General features: G+C 43.6%; 1 protein-coding gene across 4 annotated transcripts in view; it reads left to right on the top strand.

The window, feature by feature from the left end:
• LOC103678822 (kalirin RhoGEF kinase) overlaps positions 1–22,851 on the top strand; it is a 453,600-nt gene that overhangs the window by 363,519 nt on the left and 67,230 nt on the right. For 2 of the 4 annotated variants that reach the window (XM_040621337.1, XM_040621338.1), the window contains exons 16-21: positions 1,820–1,939; positions 8,020–8,238; positions 11,929–12,078; positions 14,953–15,067; positions 19,030–19,145; positions 19,626–19,748. In XM_040621337.1, coding sequence (XP_040477271.1) covers positions 1,820–1,939; positions 8,020–8,238; positions 11,929–12,078; positions 14,953–15,067; positions 19,030–19,145; positions 19,626–19,748 — 843 coding nt within the window. The remainder of the gene's footprint in view (positions 1–1,819; positions 1,940–8,019; positions 8,239–11,928; positions 12,079–14,952; positions 15,068–19,029; positions 19,146–19,625; positions 19,749–22,851) is intronic. The other 2 variants (XM_040621339.1, XM_040621340.1) reach the window with 1 other exon arrangement.

Raw genomic sequence — 22,851 nt, forward strand, 5'->3', positions numbered from 1 at the left:
AAGCCCAGAGGGAGTCAAATTGCCCCTCAAACGTTGATTTGTGATGTACACGAAGTAAATGTTTCTCTGACACCCTCAAATGAATCTTGAACCAAGCAAAATGCAATGAATCATGGCAGAAGGACTTGCATAGTTCAAAGTATACATTGTGAGCTCCATTTTCCAAAGAGCTGAAGCATTTGAGCATACCATCCATGTATGCATGTACCCAATCTTACAGGCAGCTTTTGGAAATCATTAGCACCTCTAGCCAGCCAGCCCCAGTACACCACTGGCATCAGAGATTTCACACATACACTCTGAGCCGTTATATCTGCAACTAATTGCTTTGCAGATTTGGCATCTCATCCACAATCTGCCAGACTGGCCATGAATTAACATCTCAATCCAAATAGCCCAGCTTCAGCAGGNTTTTCGCCCCAGTGTTATCCATGTACAATATGTCATCAGTCATAGTCTGCCCAAGGAGGAAATTTGAGAAATGCCTGTGAGGATTATGGGAGAGGAGAGACCAGTCTTAGTATTTTTCTAATTGTTTAGCATGAAGAAGTTGAGAAAAAAAATCTGCAAAAATCTGAAACAGATTGTGGTATCTTCTCCTTTGCCTTGAAGTAACAGATGGATGATATTTACTGATCTTGAAATTTCAGAAGAATTTTTATATCCTCTCTAAGCAAACCCTTAGACTCCCTAATAAAGAAAATATTTAGCAATTTTCTGGAGACCAGACACAAGGTATATTTTCAAGGCCTGATTCTTTCAGTGTGATTGTTTGCACTTGACTCAAGATCTTAGCTGGAGAATTGCCACATGCCCATTTCACCTAGGACTGTCTAGACAGTGTCAGCTGTTTCTCCTTCTATTCTAATATTCCCTAGCTGCACTTTCTTTCCCCCAGTACTAATTAAGGTCACCTAGAAATTTTACTTAGCCTAGCCATTGCCTCTAGATAATTTAAATCAATTAGAACTTATTCTCCCTTTTTCTAATGATCCATTGTATGGATTATTTATGCAGTTTTACTTGTTTTCTTTCTCCTTCCTCCTCCCTTTGGGTTGTTTATCTGTCAGAGCTCAAACCTGTCTATTCTTAACAATTTGCAAGGCATTGGAGGTTGGACCCACCGTTCAGGTGTAATTTAGATATTGTCTATAGTTAATTGTTCCCTTTTTCAAAAATATTACTGCACACTCACCATTTGTAAGGCACCATACTAGGCACTGTGTGAGACTAAAGCATGACTCATACTGCCCTAGTCTTCCAGAAGTTTATGTTTGGGGGGAGGAGGTATGGTAGGATGTTGAAATATAGGTCCAAACAACTGAACAAGGCAGTCTCTGGTGAGTGCTACGAAGGTGGTATGGTGTGGTTTTACTAAAAGAAGAAGAGCTGTTTCTAACTGGTGTAATTGGGTTTGGTGTCTGAACTGGGCTTTTAAAGAAAGAAAAGAATGCCAATATATGGAATTTATTTACTTACACCATTCTACATTCTAGAGAGAACCTCAGAAATGTACATACCATACAATCAGGTAATGTTTAAATTGAATGGGTAAGGAAATTGGAACAGTGGGTAAATAAGGGTGGAAAAGAATATATGTGTCTAAGAATGAGGTTGATACTTACAATAAGCACATTATGGCCCAAGGTGCCAGGTAAGATGGCAGCGATGAACATTTTAATTATCCAGAGCCTTCCCATCCTCTCTCCAAGTGCAGTCAGAAGATAGCAAGGTCTGACTTAAGGACCCGTTGGAGAAAGCAACAGCTCTGGGGAGGTTGCGAAGGCCGTTCATCTGTGTTCTTGTCCTGACTCCCTAGGTCCTGGGATGGATCCGCAATGGGGAGTCAATGCTCAGTGCCAGCCTGGTCAATGCCAGCTCTTTGTCCGAGGCAGAACAGCTGCAGCGGGAACACGAGCAGTTCCAATTGGCAATCGAGGTAACACCCAAATCTGACTCCTCCTGACTCCCTTCCCCTTTCTGCTCTGCATTGCAGGCAGGTTGATGCCTCAAGATGTGGGCATCCCTTTAGGTAGTGAAGCCCTTACTTTTTCTAGTTAAATGGTCTGGGTAGCCTCCCCATTATGCAGGAATTGATGGGGAAGCAAATGCAGGGTGTCATCACCCCAAGGAGACCAAGTATCGGAAGACAAGTGTTCACACCACAAATGTGCATCTCGGTTACTCACTGATAACTTTAACCATAAGGCCCCTGGTACTTTGAGTTTTTGTACATTCTGGACTATACACCGTGTGAGACAAGTGAAGCCAAAAGGTTAGAAGTCATGTCCAGTTGAGGAGCCCTCAGAATAGAGGATAAACAAGAACAAAAGTCATTAGTATTCCATTTTAAAACATTTGATTTCAATGTAATATTTAGATTTCAATGTCAGATTCTGCCTTTTAACGAGAACAATGAACACCGGAGCAGGTTGTAGTAGTTTGCTTCGCTGAAAGTAGTTGTTTGATAATACTGATAGAAGCCACGTTTCAAGAATGAACTGAAACCAGAAGTTCACCAACTGACACTTGTTCTAAAGGTTATTTTAAAATAAAATACCTCTTACAATAATCTAAATTTTGTCAACTTGCTTTAAATAATACCTTTAATTATCCTTTCTACTAGAACATTCTCCTTCCCAAAGAGACTTGAGCTGATTGCTTTAGAGTGATATGGGGAAAAGAGCAGGAAATGGGACATGGGAACTATATTAAAAATAAAGTAAGTTCAGTACCAGTGGGAACAGAGAGGAAGCTTCAAAGACATTCGTTACTTGTGGTTCCGTTTAAAACTCAACCCGTTTTGAATGTGTAAGAAATGCAAAGGTGTTATTTTCTACTAAAAAATTGTTAAGGAGAATTTTCCACAACGATGATAACATTTTAACTGTTTGCGCCTATATCTTTCATACAGCAATCAACTGATTACTGACCATTTTTAAACTAGTATTAATTGATTTCAACCATTTAATTTTCTAGAAATCATCTTGTATGTATAAACATAGCATTAACATAAATGACATGTTTCTATTAGATGCCTGCTCTCTTCTTAGGAAGCATTACTAATAGTAGTTTACCGTCTGGGATTTGAGATTTTCAAATAGACTATATATTGCGCACACAGTGTGGGCAAATCATCTTCTGAGGAGGAACTCAGCCAAGGAGAGAGGCTTTATTATCATCAGCTGCCTCTGTCTCAGTTTACTGGCGTACACAAATATGAAAGTGTTAAGATCATTGCCCATCAAGGGAAAATCAGGATTGGGGTCACAATCGAGAACCAGGCACACATGCCTGCCGTAGCAAGGCAGCGTGAGGAGAACAGAGGTTGGGCAGACAGACCAGGGGCGTGGCATGAAGCTGTGAGAGTGTGAGGCAGCGAGAAGACCACTGTTGGCCACACCTCCTCCTCATTTATCTCAAAAGTGAAGGTTAACCCGCACTACCAGGTAATTAACTTTCCAGTCCCATAAGCAAATGGTGGGCCAATAAAACCAAGTATCATGAGTTACTAGAGCATTTCAACAAGCCAGTGGAAAACAGTGGCTGAAGGCATTAGCAGTGCTAGTGCAATGACCAAATTCCACGGCTTGCATGAGTAGTATGTATTAATTTGTAACAGTGCCCTTGCACCCTTATAGAATAGAAGCTTACTAAGCATGTATGTCTCTTAATTACATGGGTGCAACTTGATCAAATATTCTTGGAATTGATATTGAGATCCCATGAGGCCCCTGTGGAGTAAGTTTGTGGTCTGAAGAGATGGCAGAGCAGATAGGATTTCTGGAAGATCATGGGAATGGAGTGTAAGCAGGGTCTGCAGCGTAGCTAAAATAATGAACTTCAAATATGCTCCTTCTCCAGGTAGCCTTGTGCTTCTCTCTGAAAGTGTTGGTTTAGACCAGGTTCTGCATCAGGGGGAAGATATGCCAGGGAAGATTTACGCAGTTTGAAAGAGTATCTAACTAGTCTAGTTTGACTTGGCCCATTTTGGTGGTAATTACTTACTAGAGGCCTTTCCAGTGATTACTGATAGAGAACGTAATTTGACTTCTTGGACCCTAAGAAAGAATCCTAGGTTCCGTAAGGGAAAACAAAATAGCTATGGGTAGGATGACTAGATAATTTATAACTGAGATACTTCTAAGAGGGAAGAAGGGAACTATTAATAACTCAGCTAGAAAAATAGGCATATACTAGAACTATCACAGGCAGACTAGGATGTCTGTCACCCTCGCTTGGGTGGCCTTATTGGTTTAAAGGTTTTAGTCTCCCTAAAGAAGATCAGAATTTTTACCTAAAATACCCTGAATTTGAGGAAAAAAGAACCTTTCAGAACAGAGAACAGCACACAGCACCCAGAAGCATAGCTTTACCAACAACCCCAAATTATTGTTTGTTAGTATGCAAAATGGTTTGGCTGATGTGTCTTTAAGAGCTGTGACTATCACAGAGACAAGCTCAGTTTTGAAATCAATTTTATTTGAAATCCTCTTATGTATTTTAAGCATAAGCATTATGGCAGAATAAGTAGTTAAAACTGGGTAATAAATCCAATTGATTTGGTTCCATTTTCTTCCATGTACTCCCATGTTAACATCATATATTAACATCCCTGGTAATCCATGTTTTAAAGATATAACACTCAATAGGATTAGATAATAGTAGAAATAAATGCATAATAATGACTCAAGCTTATCAAAGCAAAGACTATGTCATGTGCATAAGAGTTTGTCATTTGGAAATTAAAGGGGATGGAGTTCCAAGGACTATCAGATGATAATGAGCTTCAGAATAAGGAAGAGGATTTATTACATAGCCTAAATTATAGGACAATTAGAGTTAGTCCTTCACTCTCAGAGAAAAAGACATAATAATGGGGTTTTGATGACAATTATATGCTGGTTTCATATATTGAGGAGAAGCCAGTTAATTATCATAATCACTAATGTTCATTTGGTGAAGCCTTCCTCTGCATGAAGCACTGTAGATACCATTCTAACTCCAGAGATAAAATAATGTGGTGTGATATGGTGGGAATGAACATAGGAATAGTCAAACCTGAATCTTATTCCTTGTTTCATCACCTCCGTGGTTGTATGTTTTTGGGCAAGTCACTCAACCAGCCTCAGCTTCTGGTTTTAATTTGTGAAGTGGGAATAATAATATCCACCTTGCCGTGGTGTCATAAGAACTAGAACAAATAGGCATAAGCATAGTGCCTAGCACAGAGTATACCCTTGGAGAAATGACAGTTATTAAAGTGATTTTTAAAACAGTGTTTGCCTTGAGAGTTTCACAGTCTAAGTATGGAAAATCAGCCAAATGTATTAGATGAGCGATATAGCAGTTCAGAAGAGAGTCGTTTTTAGTGAGTCTCCTGCTGGCCAAAAAGTTTTTATTCAACATTAAAAAATTTTTAATTCCACTGTAGTTAACATACAGTGTTACATTAGTTGCAGGTATGCAATATAGTGATGCAGGAATTCTGTGCATTACGCAGTGCTCATCATGATAAGTGTGCTCTTTAATCCCCTTCACCTATTTCACCCATCCCCTCATCCACCTCCCTTCTGGTTAGGAGCCTCTTATTCTGCCATCTTCTCTGGAAGTCTCAAAAAGACATTTTTTAAAGGAGACCAGACTTGAGCTGAGTCTCAAAGGATGACTGGAAAATAAATGGGGAGAGGGGAAGTGGTGTTCACTAAAAGGCAGGAAGAATGAAGGTAGCAAAAATAAGAAAGCACATAGTGTATTTTCAGAGGGCTTTTGTAAGGAAGTAGTAGATGATGTTATGGAGTAGTTCAAGACTTTTAAGGACATCCTTCAAAGTTTGGACTTGATTTCATAGCAGTGGGAGAACCATTGAAGGCTTTTGAATTGAGAGAAGGGAATGGTATTTATAGCATAAAATTAGAGTTTGGGAGCCAGAAGAACATGAGAAGTCGCTTCATCTAAGCCCTTCCTAGTACAGAGAACCAGATTGATCTGTTGGAAATGTAAGGGATGGGTTTGATGGATTAGAAATGGAAGGCAAGGAGGCTAGCTATGGGACCAGCACAGCAATCTAGGCATGCAGTGGGTTGGACTGGGACTTGGGGTGAGGCACAGTGGTCAGGAATAATGTCAAGGTTGTAAACCCAGGTGGCAACAAGGAGGGCACCATCAACACAAATGGTAGACTGCCATGGAAGATACTTCCAGAGGGAGGGATTTCGTTCTAGATGTGGAAATTGAGAAGATGTCTGGGAGGAACTGGAGGCTCTGATAGGGCAGTCAAGCCATTTGCATTCACTGACAAGCATTCTTCCTCTCTCCAGGAAGACCTTTCACTGCTTTTACTAAGAATGCGTCTTTGTAAGTGGCTAACATGGGGCCAGGCAGCTAGAGCAATCAGGGCTGCTGACCTGGAGTGAGAAGTATGGCAGGCAGCTCACCCTCACACCCAAAGACAATTAAAGATGAGGGTCTGATGTAGCATGAAAGATGAATACTGGGCATCAGCTACAAAAGGGAAGTAATTAGCAGCCATGGGAATAGATAAGAGTTCTGCAAAAGTGAACAAAAACCAAGAATGCACCTTGGGGTGCCCCTCTATTTAAGAGACAGGAAAAGAAAATGGTGCCAATAAGTAAAACAGAGAAAGAAATCAGGGATTTGTAGAGGATCACTTCTGACCCTTAATTTACTTTTTCTAGCCATGTGCAACATTTAGAAACTCAGATTCTGATATGGTCATCATGATTGAGGGTTGACTTAGTGGCGAAGCAAGGGAATAAAGGAGCCTAGGTGGCTAGAGGCTGTCGTGCTAACATAATGAATACTGAGTACAGATTCCAGAAATGGGGAATGGAGGCCAGGAGATGGGTGATAGATGGGGGGAAATAAATAGGACTGTGCAGACTGCAGTCTGGGATAGGGGTGAAGGGGACCAGGTGGTGTAGGGGTGAAAAGGAGGGATGTTGTACTCACACAGGGAGTGCAGAATGGATCAGCTCTTGGGAACTGTCCCGGTGCTGCTGCCCATGAAGGGCAGAAATAATTCTAGAGTAAGTCACTGCACTGCTAGCTGTCCCTTTTCACTGGGCGCTGAGCTATACTTTCCCAAATGTGCAGAGGCCAAATTAGCACTACACCATTGAGTTGAAATGATCCTAGCAGTTGAGGTTGGGATATTAGCTCTTTGAAGTCCTATGTTTCATCCACATCCATACTTTATTTTAGTAAACTTTAATACCTTCTGGTCCTCTCTCTCTGCCACCCAGTCCTTCAGCTTGGTCTCCCCACCTCCTACAGTTAATGTGACCTCAGAGAATGCAAACCACATTAGCTTGAGTAAAAAAATGAAACTTCCACTATATATATATATATAATCCTAAAAGCAAACATAAGTAATGTAATAATGTAGGGATTACATGTTGAGCTGAATTATCTACTATACTGCTCTGTTCCCTTTGTGGGGTGGCTAAGGGATGCTGAGATGCTACTCTTAGGCTTTATTAACCTGACAAATCTATTCCTTCTACTGGAATCCTTTTCAGCTAATGTTTAAAATGATTGCATTGTTGGCTGAGCTTTGTATTATGTGGAGATTTTTTTTCTTATGTACTGTGTTTATTTGACCTGTAAAGTGGGACTACAGCAGTAACCTCCTTGAAAACTCACTATAGTGAGAAAAAATTGACTAATGTCTGAACCAACCAGGGAGCAGATATATACACAACTGCTGTTTCTCTACCACAGAAACTGAGACGTCCTTAGAACCAGTGACGCGAGTAGGAGAGTGGGGGCAGGAGTTAGGGTCCTGAGCATTCAGTTAATGAAAATGCATGATGTTCTTTTTTTTAAAAAATGTGCTTTAAAAACAATGATGTATTAATCGTCATGACAAAATGTTTGAATCCAGCATTTAAAGCTCTTTAACTTTTCTGCATCTTTCCACTCACGCCTCACTCCACCCCCTCCCGTACCACGCCTGGGTTGTTCCCACGGACCTCTCTCTCCTCCCCTTGTGCCCAGTCCCTCTTTCATGCCACTTCCTTGCAGAAGACGCACCAGAGCGCCCTGCAGGTACAGCAGAAAGCTGAGGCACTGCTCCAGGCCGGCCACTATGACGCCGACGCCATCCGGGAATGTGCCGAGAAGGTGGCCCTCCACTGGCAGCAGCTCATGCTGAAGATGGAAGACCGGCTAAAACTAGTCAATGCCTCTGTGGCATTTTATAAAACTTCTGAACAGGTGAGGGAAGGGCGGCGGCATACGGGGACTAATGTCGATGGAGGGTTTTCTCCCCCTCATACTGCAAGTCTGTGGTATCTCCCTCAAGAAGAAGCTAGTCTTCTCAGTACTAGCCTTTGAGAGTAGAATAATGATGCGGAAATAACTACAGTTAGCTTCCTTATAATATTTTCCGTTAAAGAAGTCAACCATGTGATTTGTTTCTTGTAAATTTCTCAAACTCATCAGATCCAGGTGTTGAGGGAGAAATTAGGGGTATGCTGAATACTAGATTTGAGGGCTGCATCGGTCAGCTACTGCCACAATAATGCTGTGTAACAAACCACTGCACAACTCAGTGGCATAAAACAATAAGCATTTTGTTTTTAAGTATTCGAGTTCAGCTGATCTTGGCTGAGTTTGGTTGAACTGGGCTCCAAGCTGGAGATCTGGTCTAGATCTGTTCTCCTTTCTCTCAGCCTCCTGGACCAGCAGCTACTTGAGGCACATTTATGGTGAAAAGCAGGAGTGCAAGAGCCCTAAATCTTTTGTGCAGTTGCATCTCAAACCTCCATCTGGGTCACATGCTCTAACATCCTTTTGGCCAAAACAAGGCGCGTGGCCAAGCTGACATCAATAAGGCAGGGAAGTATATGTCTCCCGTGAAGGTCAGGAGAGCAGGGTGACAATCTGCTGGACATGATCTAATGTGCCACGGTCAGGCACTGGGCTTGGAAAACCTACAGCTCTTTCCCTCATGGGGCTGTCCGTCTGGTGGAGGAGATACCGCTCTCTGTCCCTGGTAGACTCTGAGCCTAGCTGGTAGGATGGTGCAGCTGTGGGAGAGAAGGCAGGAGTTGCGTACAGCAGGATGGCAAGGGTTTAGACCCCTTACTTTCCCATCTGTACAGCAATATGCACAAGGGCTAAGAGGATTTCTAACTGATTTGGTCGCTTTCAGGGAATTCTTTCATGAAATAGAGGTTTAAACCGAAGTAATTGTATCCAATGTAAAATACTTCCTTCATTGGAATTGCTCCCTGGTAGAAATAGATCAGAGAAACATTCTCCTCTGGGTGACTTACAGGGGCCATGGGAAGGTCTATCTGGAAGTAAATAAAACATGCCTGTGAGAGGGCCCCGTAGCCAGTGTTCCAGCCTCCACACCTTCTCTCCATTCTCCTTTCTGTTGTTCAGTGATAGGGACTTTGATGGCCCCAGAGTTGGGAGCAGCAGACTAAGATGATTTATAGATTCAACACAATCCCAATCAAACCCCAGCAAACTTTTTTGTAAAAATTGATATGCTGATTGTAAGATATATATATATGGAAATACAAAGAACCAAGAATAGCCAAACAATCTTGAAAAGAAAAAACAGGGGCACCTGGGTGGCACAGCGGTTAAGCGTCTGCCTTCGGCTCAGGGCGTGATCCCGGCCTTATGGGATCGAGCCCCACATCAGGCTCCTCCGCTATGAGCCTGCTTCTTCCTCTCCCACTCCCCCTGCTTGTTTCCCTCTCTCGCTGGCTGTCTCTATCTCTGTCGAATAAATAAAATCAAATCTTTAAAAAAAAAAGAAAGAAAAAAGAAAAGACAAAGTTGGAGGAGTTACACTATGTGATTTTAAGACTTACTCTAAAGCTACAGTGATCGAGGCAGAATGGTGTTGGTGTAAGAATAGACACAGGGAAAAAGAATAGGGTTTCCAGAAGTAGACCCACAAATATATGGTTGATTTTTTACAAAACAATTCAAAAGCAAAGTCTTTAACAAATGATGCCAGATGACTGAATATAGGCTTCCCCTCTCTCTGAAAGTAGAGTGTTCCCTGTGAAAACTTTTGTAAGCTGAAATCAGATGTAAAGAAGCAATGACCATTAATTTATATGGAAAAAATTTTTGAATATTCCCAGATCCAAAAAGTAACCTCTTTTAGGCCTTCCTGAAATCTTAGGCACACGTCTTGCTCACTGATGCATAGAATAAGTCGAGCTAAAGCACAGATGGCCACAGACACACTTCCGAGCTGTGGCAGCTGGAGGCTGAGACACTGGGTGTGGTTCCTGGGGACAGAGCTTGGGGGGCCATTCTCACTGCTCAGGGTGCACGCTGCCTCTAGGACAGCTCCGCAGCTTGCTGTGGAACAAACGCTGAACACTCTTCACTTTTTGCCTTTTTTGGTATAAGTGAAAAACCCCTTTGGATTTCTTTTGGTCACGGAAAACAGGTACTAATATAGGTCTTTCGTAAAAGTGAAGTGATGTAATGTGAACTTGTGAAAAGCAGGGAATACCTACATCCAGATTTTTTTTAAATGCGGTTTAATCCCTGTCTATTATCCTACACAAATTTTAGTTTTTGATGGGTGTAGATGCTGAAGGGGACCCAGCAATACGTTAAAGAGTCACCGGACTGACCTTGCCAAAGGTCACCTCTCTGGATTTCTGTTTCTTTACCTGCTAAATTAAAGGATTTATGCTTGATAATCTTTTCACTTCTTCTAGTTCCCAAATTGATTTTAGTCCAATATTATCAGGGGACATAAGTATACCTTTTCTTGAAGTTTTTGCTTGTCTATAATCCATTTTCTCTCGAGACATGGGCCCTCCTACATGTGTTCATGCATTGTGTAAGGAGAGGTGTGTGGTACTAGAGGAGTCAGAATTCAGGGCCAGACCTTCTCAGGTCATGGGGAGCACATTGGCTATGAGGGTGTATCGCCTGGAACATCTTTCAGCTCGGTTCATCACTCAGTAAACATCCTATCCAACACCATGCTCTTTATCAAAAGGGGTGGCTTTCTCTGGCAACGGGGACCCAGTATATTGTAGCTGTTGCCCGCCTGCCCCCCGGCTGCCACAGCCAAGCATTCAAAGCCTTTTGAAGGAAAATATAAAGATAAGTTTCTACTTTCTGCACCTTCCTTAGGCCTTGACACAAGGCTGCCCTTGGTCCCCATTTGTTACACCCAACCTAACTTCCACCGAAGTCCCATTTGAAATGCTTTTGCTTTTAGAGAATGGTCTCTTAGCATTTTGAGACCTTAACTTTTAAGTTAACCCAAGTTTATTGTCCTCTGAAGGAAATGTCTGTTTTATAATAGAAGGCCTGAAGATGTCATTGCCTTATGACAGTACCTCAAGACATTTTTTGCTGGGATATTTTTGCCAAGGGATGGAAGAGAAAGCATTCACTATGGCCCATAAGTCCCACAACACAGGCCCCTTCCTCCTTCACTTCTGTTTGGGGCTAATTCCTATGGGGCAAGTGCAGATAGTTGGAAAAGCCTAGTATCTTCTCTGAACTGCCTTTTCTGCTCTGCCACATTCACAGAGTTATCATAGGTTGCAGCAATAGAATATATAAAAAACACTTTGAAACCCCTGAAATTACTGGTCTTTCTTCCTTTCTTACTCTATATACTATCTCTAAGTGATGTCATCAACCCCCTAGCTTCAGCCTTCAGCCTTCAGCCAACGACTGTCAGGAGATGATTCCAAAATCCATCTCTCAGTCCTAATCTGTCTCCCGAGCTCTACTGCGTCATGGACTTCCCTTCCATGTCCCAGGGTCACTGCGTGTTCTAAATCTACAGACTGAGCTTCCAGTGAAACATGTCACCTGTGCAGGATTCTGTCAGCTAAAGGTGCTCAAAAAATACTTCCCTGATCTATTAGTTTACTGAGGCTTTCCTTTGTGGTTCATTAGGTCTGTAGTGTCCTGGAGAGTTTAGAACAAGAATACCGGAGAGACGAGGACTGGTGTGGCGGACGAGATAAACTGGGACCAGCAGCAGAGATCGACCATGTCATCCCACTCATCAGCAAACATTTGGAACAAAAGGAGGCCTTTCTTAAGGTCAGAGCACCCTGTCATCCAAGGCCACACACACACATACACACACACACTTCATCATATGGGCTTTCCATCTCCCTGTTTTTCCTCACTTCTTATCTAAAGGGAGGCATTTATAGAGAAGATATTGTCTGGTTAATTTGAAAGGTTGAAAAGTTATGCTTCCAACATTATTTCTCTTAGCACTTTTTGTATAATTAGACAGTTATACACCATTACTGCCAGTGCCATGTTTGAATATCTTGATATCCCATTGATACTGGTAATTGAGAAAAACACATAGTTTTACCCAGTTATGTTTGGTTTATGAAAATATTTTTAATTGAAATACATAAGCCTTGGGGGCACCTGGCTTGCTTAGTCAGTAGAGCATGCAAACGCTTGATCTCAGGGTCGCGAGTTTGAGCCCCCACATTGGGTATAGAGATAACATAAAAGAAATAAATTAAAAGATATAGATATAGGTCTAGATATAAAAAGAGTATTAAAATAAATATTTTGAAAATGGATGATGTAAAATTTAGGGCAAGAATTAAATAAATTTAGAGACCTTATTTATTTGCCAATCTAACAATTATCAATAACCAATAGATATAACACCATTTATTCTGTTACGTGAAGAGAGAAATACCTCATTTTGTTTGTTTTGTTCTTAATAGAGGCCCGGCTTCCCAGGGCGGAAGCACAGTCCTGCTCTGAGCAGGCTTTCAGCTAGTGTGGAAAGTCCTAGTAAGCCTCTCTTCTCCAGCCTTTGATCATCTCTCTGACAGTCTCATCTGTGTTAAAACTTATCTAAAGGCTCTGTTTACTCTCAAATTTTTTGCTTTCATGTTCTGCTTCCTTTCAGGTTTCTGAGAGTACAAAGAGAATTTTTATACCCTGACATGTTGCCACTGCTTTTCTATAACTCTGTAATTAACTGACTTTCTTTTATTAGGGATTTTCTCTACTTGACCACCCCTTTGAGTTCCACTTTTTTTTCCTAGCGCCCTCTCTTTTTGAGATGGCTTCTCCCTCCCCTCCTCCCATCTGTCAGGTGTCTGCACCTGCACTCGGTCAGAACCCTTAGTAATCAGCTCTTACCAATAAGATTAAATAAAAAGTCTTCCATACAGGGCTTAAGAGATTTTAAAAGTCTTCTCTACTGTACAACAAAGTTTAAAACAATGGCTGAAGGAGAGCATATGAAAGACATTTAAAAGAGATATAAAGATATTAATTCATAAAATTACATGCTTCCTTTGAAGAATGAAAGAAGAAAAGGTTCTGGTCTAATGTTTTCCATATGTGCCTCAAATCATAGGTGAGAAACTCCCTGTTGCTGTGGGAATTAAATACCTGGTGGTTGGAGCACTGAGTTCCCCATCTACATGTATGAGTTGGTCTGTGTTGGATACCTTAGCATTGGACCACAATCCAGCTGTTCAATTCATGGGCCTCACAATAAAAGGACCCACCAACAGTCTTTTACCAGAGCTCCCAGAAACCACTGTTGTTAATGCAAAATTTAAAATAATTTTTACTATGTAATTTATAGAATCAGTTGTTAAATGTAAAAAGCTGTTAAAGTTTGAACATTTTGTCTAGATAATATTGAAAACTGCAGATTAAAAATTAGTGGACTTGGATAAATAGCAGTCCCCCTTATCCATGTGGAATATGTTCCAAGACCCCCAGCAGATGCCTGAAACTGCGAATAGTGTTGAACCCTATATATACCATGTTTTTCCCTATACATATAGACCTATGATAAAGTTTAATTTAGAAATAAGGCACAGTAAGAGATGAACAACTGATAATAAATAGATAACTGATAAATAAACACAACAATTACCACAATATACTGTAACAAAAGTTATGTGAGTATGGTCTCTCCCTCAAAATATCTCAGTGGACTGTACTCACCCCTCTTGTGATGGTTGAGATGGTAAAATGCCTGTGTGATGAGACCAAGTGAGGGGAGTGGCATAGGCCGTGTGATACAGCGTTAGACTACTACTGACCTTCTGACAATACATCAGGAGGACCACCTGCTCCGGGACTGCAGTGGGCTGCGGGTAACTGATGATGCAGAAATGAAAACCGTGGATAAGGGGAGACTTACATGATCTCTAGACTTCTACAACAGAAAAAATCCTGTTCTTTAAAGAAATTCAGAAATTCTGTGGTCATGAGAGACACTAGAAATGCTTTGTCCATAGTCCTAGATTCCAGCCCCGATGTGCTTCATGATTCCTGCCCTTTCTGGGCCTGGGTCTCTCTCCTCCATGGGCACAAGGAGGGTGTGACCTGGCCTCTCTGCCACTCACAGCTAATGGGAATCGTAAAGAGGGTAGCGTAATGGCGCTTATTCCTGTGTGTAGACCCATATTTCCCAACAATAGGATATTAGTGTTATTGAGGTGGGGGTGGATTTTATGGACAAATAAGTTTTTTAAATGTGGGTGACTTCCATTTAGGTATGGAATGTATGGTTAGTAGACTTGTTTAACAATGTGCTTTCTCAAGCCTAAATCAAACGAATGCTAAAGTGGCTTTACCCCAGTGGTCCTCTAAGAGGCAATCTGGTGGCGGAGGAAAACCAGCCTGAGACGTTAGTACCTATGACCTTAGTAATATTGAGTCAACAGAGAGGTAGCCAAGGGACGGCTGATTTCTGATTTCTCTCTGGGATGGAAAGGGGAGAGGCCCAGGGAGTAATTCTTTACTCCACGAAAGGGTGAGCCTCCTGCATTGAAGTGGAAGTGTCTGTGAACCAGAAGGGGCTTCCTGGGCTCTGCTCACCCAGAGTTCCAGAAACCTCTCTACCAGCACCCCCTTGTCCAGTGTCTTAGACCCCGTGCACTGCTGGGGTCCTCACACCTTCGTCTCTCTCAGGCCTGTACCCTGGCACGGCGGAACGCGGAGGTGTTCCTCAAGTACATCCACAGGAACAACGTCAGCATGCCCAGTGCCGCCAGCCACACCCGGGGACCTGAGCAGCAAGTGAAAGGTCAGTGTGGGAGCTTCCAGCCAGGAGCCACGTCGGCAGCATAAAACGGAGGCAGTGCACCTGGTCGCTGCGCATTCTCACACTTCCTGCTGCTTCTCCTTGGATGAGAAAACACTTGATGTGGTGTGGCATGGACAGTGGGGATTCGTGGGCAATGTTTAAACGTGCATCAGGATTGGGAACAGAAAAGTGAAGATAAAACTTCCCTAGCGCTTTTTCATCTATCTTGACCTAGAGCAGCGTTTAACAGAATCTTCTGGAGGAGCAGACATGGTCTGTATCTACACTGTGCAGAGAGGAGCCACTAGTCACATGGGCTACTGAGCACTTGAAATGCCGCTAATGCAACTGAGGAACTGAGGTTTTCCTTCTATTGAGTATTAATTAGTTTAAATGTAAATAGCCAGATGTGCTACCATATTGAGGAGCACAGACGAGGCTATCTTACAGCCAGGAAACGAGACCCAGACTGAGAATCGTAAAACCAAGTTCTAATCCTGGCTTTATTACTTATTGTGTGAGCTTTTTAAACTTCAGTTTTCTTACTTTAAAATGAAGGGCGTCTGAACTCTTGCTCGTCAAAATGTGGTCCCCAGACCAGCAGCCCTGGCCTCAGCTGGAGTGTGTGAGAAACAGCAGCTCAGGTCCTGCCTAGACCTACTGAATTAGAAGCTGCATTTTGGCAAGCGCTCCTGCCAACCCCAACCAGATGATTTGTGCGCACATAAAATGTAGATAAGTACTGGTCCAGATCACCTTTAACCTCTCTGAATTCTGTAAAGTCTACAATCACATGAAAAAATCAGTAGCCTTTAATAATTGCTATTAGATGACCACATTAAGCTTAAATTATTATCAATGGCATCACTTATGCTGGACCATGCAGAAATTAGCCTTTGAGTGGGTGAAGAATTTAACAAATGTCATTTCAACACAGCAGAGGGCTCCCGGCCTGGAGACCGAGGCCGGGGAGGGAGCTGAAACTGACTGGGAGTGGGGGGGGGGTGCAGGCTGAGGGCTGCAAAACAGACTGATCTGCCTTAGGAAGGGCCTCCCTCCCTGCTCAGAGAGCTCAGGGGGTGGCAAGATCAGACGCCACTGGGAAGAATTAAATTTAGGAATAAAATTCCCTACAGAGAAGAGGGAGGCAGAGTTCCTCTTCCACATGTGCTCCCTGTTTGAGGTCCAGGGACCCTGTGGCTGGCCAGCCCTTCCTGCATGCTACCATGCTTGTGTTCTGACTTAGGGATGCGGGCAGCAGTGTGGGTGAGGCCAGCTGCCTGCCGAATGAGTACATGCCCCCTACACCTCAGTGTGCTGCAGGCGTCAAGCTCCCAGAAAGCAGGATGTGCTGTGCCTTTATGGGGGTGAGGGCAGGTTGTTGTCCTTGGGAAAGCTTTCCAGAAGGGGGAGAAATGAAATCTGAAACTCCTTAGGATTTTTGCCTGATCAATCAGGGTTGATTCGCTTCACCACCATGTAAGATTCCGCAGTGAGCAAAGCTCTGATTAGGAGACAAAAAGATCAAACACAGGTTCTCAGTTGTCTTTGCCTAATTGAGGCTTCCACCTGAGCAGGAACCTACAATCTCTCCTATACCCATTTCTTTTCTACCCACTGCCTGGACCTAAGGCCAGTGCCGCCTATTTTAAGTTTGTGTTACAGGCACAATTATTAAGGCATGAAAACCAAAAACTCAGCGACAAACAACTGTAAGCATTTACTGTTTAAGTCACTGTGCATTGGCTGGGGACCAGCTGTCTTGGCCAGGCTCAGCAATGCAGTTCTGCAAGCCTGGCTGGCTTAGTCCTTTCATTACAGGTTGGGGTCTTGTCTGCTCCACATGTATTAATTTTGGGACCTCAATTGAAGAAGTGGTTACCCAGAAAAACTTATAGCGATGAGGGCAAGGTCAAATGCACAAGTACACTAAGTTCCTCCTTGTATAATATCTCTTAACAACCCATTTGCCAGAGCAAGTCACATGGCTGAGCCCTAGGGCAGCGGGGTGGGAGGTGGGGGGGGTGCGGTGAGGAAGTACAATTTATCTCTTTGGGGAGGAACTAAAAATTGCATGGTAAAGGCATAGATATTGGGTTTGCTGGATAATTGAGACCTGTAAAAGTTCTCAGCCTAAGGGAAGAGAGACAGATTCTGTCCTTAGAGAACCAAACTTCCAGGAGGAGGCATGAAAAGTTCTAAGAACAAGCATGCAAATTGGTTGTACCCTTTCTTAAAAAAATTTTTTATTGACATTCAATTTAGTTAACATATAGTGTGTTACTAGTTTCAGGGATAGAATGTAGTAATTCATCAGTTGCATATAACATCCAGTACTTATCACATCAAGTGCTCTCCTTAATGCCCATCACCCAATTACCCCATCCACCCTACCTCCCCTCCAGCAACCCTGTTTGTTGCCTATAGTCAAGAGTCTCTTATGGTTTGCCTCCCTCTCTGGTTTTTATCTTATTTTATTTTTCCTTCTCTTCCCCTATGTTCATCCGTTTTTTCTCTTAAATTCCACATATCAGTGAGATCATATGATAATTGTCTTTCTCTGACTTACTTATTTTGCTTGCATAATACCCTCCAGCTCCATCCACATTGTTGCAAATGGCAAGGTTTCATTCTTTTTGATGGCTGAGTAATATTCCATCGTAGATATATAGCACATCTTTATCCATTCATCTGTCGTTGGATATTTGGGCTCTTACCATAGTCTGGCTATTGTGGACATTGCTGCTATGAACACTGGGGTGCAGGTGCCCCTTTTTGTAAAGCACAGGAGTCTGTGCTTCACAGCCCCTATAACCCAGAGGACCAAGGTGGCTCAGGACTCAGGCTCTGAAGTCGAATATTCCTATGTCGTTCATTCCTGAATGGCCCTGGGCAAGGTACCTATCCTTTCTGAACCTCACTGTCTTCATCTGTAAGTGGGGGTAATAACGGTACGTGCATCACAGGTATTGTGAGAATATGTGCCTGCCTCAGAATGAGTGCTTAATAAATATTAATTTTTCATATCATCATTGTTGTGTACTAGTATCTAACAGTTAGCAGGAAGGCAGAGGCAGACATAATCCAAACTAAATGTGAGTGCTTCCAGCATAGAGCACACTATTAAAACACATAGGGAATCTGGGCATGTGGCCAGCTGCTGCTGCGGTGACAGGAGGAGGGAGAGACAGGACGCGGATGGACACCTGCTGTGGCCCACTGTGGTGCTACAGGCCTTGTGCATGTCCTCTCACCTGACATCATTAGAGGTAACACGAGGAAAGCTTTCCCCTTTTCTTATGATCAGATCCACAAGAACACGGAAATTTGGACCTAGAGACACGATTCTAGGTAGACGCGATTCCAACACAGCTTCCCTAAGCTCGTGACTTAGCAGTTGTGAAATTGAGGCCGTGCTGTTCAGGTGCCGTGTGCACAGCCTCCTGTATGGGGCAGGGAGTGCGGCTCATGACCCGGGTTATCCGTGCAGTTACACTGGTGCTCACGCTCTTGTTCCTCTCATAGCCTCTCACAGCCTCTCCCAGCACCCAAGAGTGACTAGGATTCTTATCAAGTCCCCTCGCCCTCCATAGGCTCCAGGGGCCAAGTGAGTTAGTTGTTATTTTAGGAACTGACACTTCCCAAGGTCTCTTACCATCAGGGACTGGCTTTGGTATGAAGAGAATCAGGGTCACTTTTAAGTTCCCCTGGGGGCATGCCCTTCCTCCCTTAGCTGATGGCACCTCATCAACAGGCTCTTGCCTCAGCCCCGCTGATCTTGCTTTCCTCTGGGACATTCTTTGTGGACCAGGCTTTCGTGTCCTCATATCCGGTACCTGGATTAGTTCCCTAGGGAGGCTTGGAAGCCACAGGTATCTGGCAGCTGGGGTGCGCGGTGGAAGTGAGCGGCCAGACTTGTTCAGGGCCTTCCCGAACCAGTGCTCGTCTCCTCTGCCTCACAGCCATCTTGAGCGAGCTTTTACAGAGGGAGAACCGCGTCCTGCACTTCTGGACCCTGAAGAAGCGGCGTTTAGACCAGTGCCAGCAATACGTGGTGTTTGAGCGCAGCGCGAAGCAGGTATGCCCATAGCTCTCCCCAGCTTTGCCTCCGTTCGAGGGACTGTGCAGACGCCCCGATGGCCAGGGCATGGGACAGTCCAGAAGAGGGTCATGGCAGCAGGCAGAGTAGACACGGGCGGTGGTGCTGACGAAAGGAAGGAGAACAGACTGTCACTTACCACTCATTCAGCCTTTACCAAGCACGCTGTTACTAGGAGTTGGGAGGAGAGGCTGGGGTTAGATGACCCCTAACTCATGGATGATGCTGGGCCTGGCCTAGAAGATGTGGGCTAGTGGACGAGACACTCTCTTTACCACTAGGATGTTCCGAGTCTAACGGGAGAGGGCTCAGTCATAAAAGCAGCTTCCAAGCTACATACTGACCCAATGGTGCCGGCATTTCCTGGGTCTGTCACACTGTCCCAAACTGTGTAGCAACGCATGTGTTCCTACTGACAGCTGACTTTTGGGGGATGGGGTGTGTTGTTTCCTCCCACAGGCGCTGGACTGGATCCAAGAAACAGGTGAATATTACCTCTCAACACATACCTCCACTGGAGAGACCACAGAGGAGACTCAGGAGCTGCTGAAGGAATATGGGGAATTCAGGGTGCCTGCCAAGGTAGGAAGCATCCCAGAGCCCTCCCCACATCCACCCAGCACTCCCAGACTGGCCAGTTTCACATTACGGAAGGGAGAGCAGCCTCTCTACACCGAAATGCCAACCACAGGGCGGGTGGGGAAGCACAGGTGGGGGGGTCTCCTTTGAAACCTGAATACCCAGAGAACTGCAGCTGCTGGATGGAGCATCTGTCTGAGGGAAGTCGGCTCCTATACACTGCGCCCCAGGTCTAGACTCGCTGTACTCTTTCAGACCCAGTAAGGCTGTGGGATGTATTCATGTGACATGCACACTGCCTGTGTGAACATCTGCACCTATCTGCATATTCTTGGTGTTTGAATGGTTTGGGAAGGCTGCCTTATAGGCCGATGACTATGGATGGGTTCACAAAGCAGGTGAGTGTCTGATTTCCCGAACTGACTACTTCCATCTGGCCTCAGACCAGCAAACGAGACAGGCTGGGGTCTCTGGGGAGCAAAATGTGCATGGGCACACATAGCCCACACCCTCACACCCCCATTCACACTGAGGCAGGAAATGCTAGAGTAGGAGGAAATGTGTTTTCACAGCCAGGATTTGATCTGAGGACCCTTGGGTTTGAATGAAAATCTGATCTGTCTCAGTTCCCTCTTTGTAGCATCCTCGTCCCTCACACTGGGCTCCCTGCCATGGAGGAGCCTGTCTTGGCATCACTTCCTCACATGGCAGATGCTCTTTCCGGATGAGAGCTGTTTTTGTGGGGGGTCATGGCAGGGGCAGGGGGAATGTATTAATGCCCATCCTCCCCAGAGATCCCTCTGACACTAAGACACACTTCCTCTAGTTCGCTGTGACAAAATTCGGCCCTTCGCCTCATTCCTGAATGGATCCTTCACAAGCAGCTCTTCACTTTTTGACTCCTATGCTAGGAAATTTTGATAGTGGGAAACCATCCCCTGCGTCCCTGTGAGCTTGGGGGCCTTTCCATCCAATGTGGAAAGCTGCCAGTTTAGTTAAGAGACTCATTCCAGTGCCAGCTGGAGCAAACAGCACTGGGAAGGTGGCAGATACCTGGAACTCTTTTCAAATCCAAATGAAAATAGCTTTTGAATTACCTGCTTTGTGTCTATCTGCCCCTCTCCAAATAGTGTCAGTAATGAATCATTAACAAGCTGAATGGAATCAGGTCCAGTGGTGGTCCTACCCATGTAAGAGGGATTGTAGTAGAACTTCTTAGCCTCAGAATCTGTTCATAACCTAAGTGGAAATGTAGAGAATTCTTTAGTCCATTTACAAATCTTCTTCCTATCTTTCTTCTCTTTTCCATTCATGTTGTAACCACCGAAATTGGGTTCCATGCTTGTGGCATTTCCTTCCTTCCCATCCATCCTCCTCAGCATCACCTCTCATCTTTAAAACACTGGCTGGGTCATAGTACCACCCAGTCCAAGGACTTCAGTGATTCGCCAGTGCCTTCAGGTTAACAAGCTCCACAGCCGCACGACCTCACCTCCCCAGCTTTATCTCTGTGATTCCTTTGTGCAAATTTTATGCTCCAGCTGAACAGTTGTATTTTCCACCCTCTGAGAAATACATCGTATACATTCTTTCTTCTGTACCTTCTCTATATGATTTTTCTGCCTAGAGTATCATTTTCTTCCTTCTAGTTTATACTTTTTAAAAAGAGCTCACCTTTCTACTGGAGTGCCTCCTCCACTGTGATCCTGCTGACATGCCAAGATGTGATCCGGTCCATCCCCGCACTCCAGCCATTGTTGTCTGTCTAACCCTTAAGGGACCTGCCATGAACTGTCCTGTCCCCCAGTAATCTATATGAAGTGTTATCTCTGATATGAGCCAGCAAGATCCCAAAGGTTAAGAACCACACTTTAGTCACTTACGTGACTGAATCAGGCATTGAAGAGAGGCTGTAAATATTTGTGAACATGGGGAAAAAAGAAGTTTGAGTAGATTTCAACGACTTCCTTCCCCAAATCTATATTTAATATGATTCTATTGCTTTGGCTTCCTCTGTTCTCTCTCCCTCCTAACTTAACTCTGTACTAGGGTTTCATTTTCCCCTCTAACATGTTCCAAGTCTTGGGGCTATTCATTATTGGGGTATCTACAGGATAACGAGTCCAGCTGAAGAACTTCTGATAAAAGTCGACAGCCTCCTGTTCCACTCCAGTCCCACTTCCCAGAGGCGAGCCTCCATTAACCAGCCATCTTTGATTGTAATCTTTGTAACCAGTAAAGTGAATTTGAAATGGAAACCAAATTGACCTTAAACCACGGGAGTAAATATGGTGGCCTTCACGACTAAACAGGGTAATAGAGCATGTTGAGTATATTGAATTATTATACTCTGCTCCAAAGAAACAGATCCAGTAGAAGAAACCCTGACTATAAAAAGGTACTTTCTACGTAGCAATCCACAAGTATAAGAATAAAAATAAGATAAAGAGAATTTGGGTGGGGATAAGAGGATAACAAAATTTTTCTTATTGTGGTAGGCTGTAGAAAATCCAGTTAGAAGAATACACAAGATATTTCCTATTATGGGTTTCACAATTTTTATAAGGGGTCAAGGCACATGATAAAAGGAAAGCTTAATCATCTTGACAGCTGGAAGAAATCTATTTCTTTCTAATAGCAAAACTTTTTTTTTTAGGTTCTTTGGTTTTTTGATTTTTACAGTTCAGTGGTTTTGGTATATTCACAAGGCTGTGCAACCATTGCCACTGTCTAGTTCAGGGCATATTAATCGCCCCCAAAACAAACCCCATACCCACTAGCAGTCATTCCCCATTCCTTCCTCTCCTCAGCCCTGGAACCACTAGTCTATTTTCTGTCTTTGTGAATTTGCCTATTCTGGAGATTCCATATAAACAGAATCATGGTATCATATAATATGTGGTCTTTTGTGTCTGGCTTTTTCCACTTATTGTAATGTTGTCAAGATTCATCCATGTTGTAGCCTGTGTCCGCACTTCATTCCTTCTTACGACTGAATAATATTCCATTACAAATATAGGCCACATTCTGTTTATCCATCCCTCAGCTGATGGACATTTGGGTCGTTTTCAGTTTTTGGCTACCACGAACAACGTTGCTATGAATA

The sequence above is a fragment of the Ursus maritimus genome, unplaced genomic scaffold, assembly GCF_017311325.1.
Source record: "Ursus maritimus isolate PB19 unplaced genomic scaffold, ASM1731132v1 scaffold_4, whole genome shotgun sequence".
Taxonomy (NCBI): domain Eukaryota; kingdom Metazoa; phylum Chordata; class Mammalia; order Carnivora; family Ursidae; genus Ursus; species Ursus maritimus.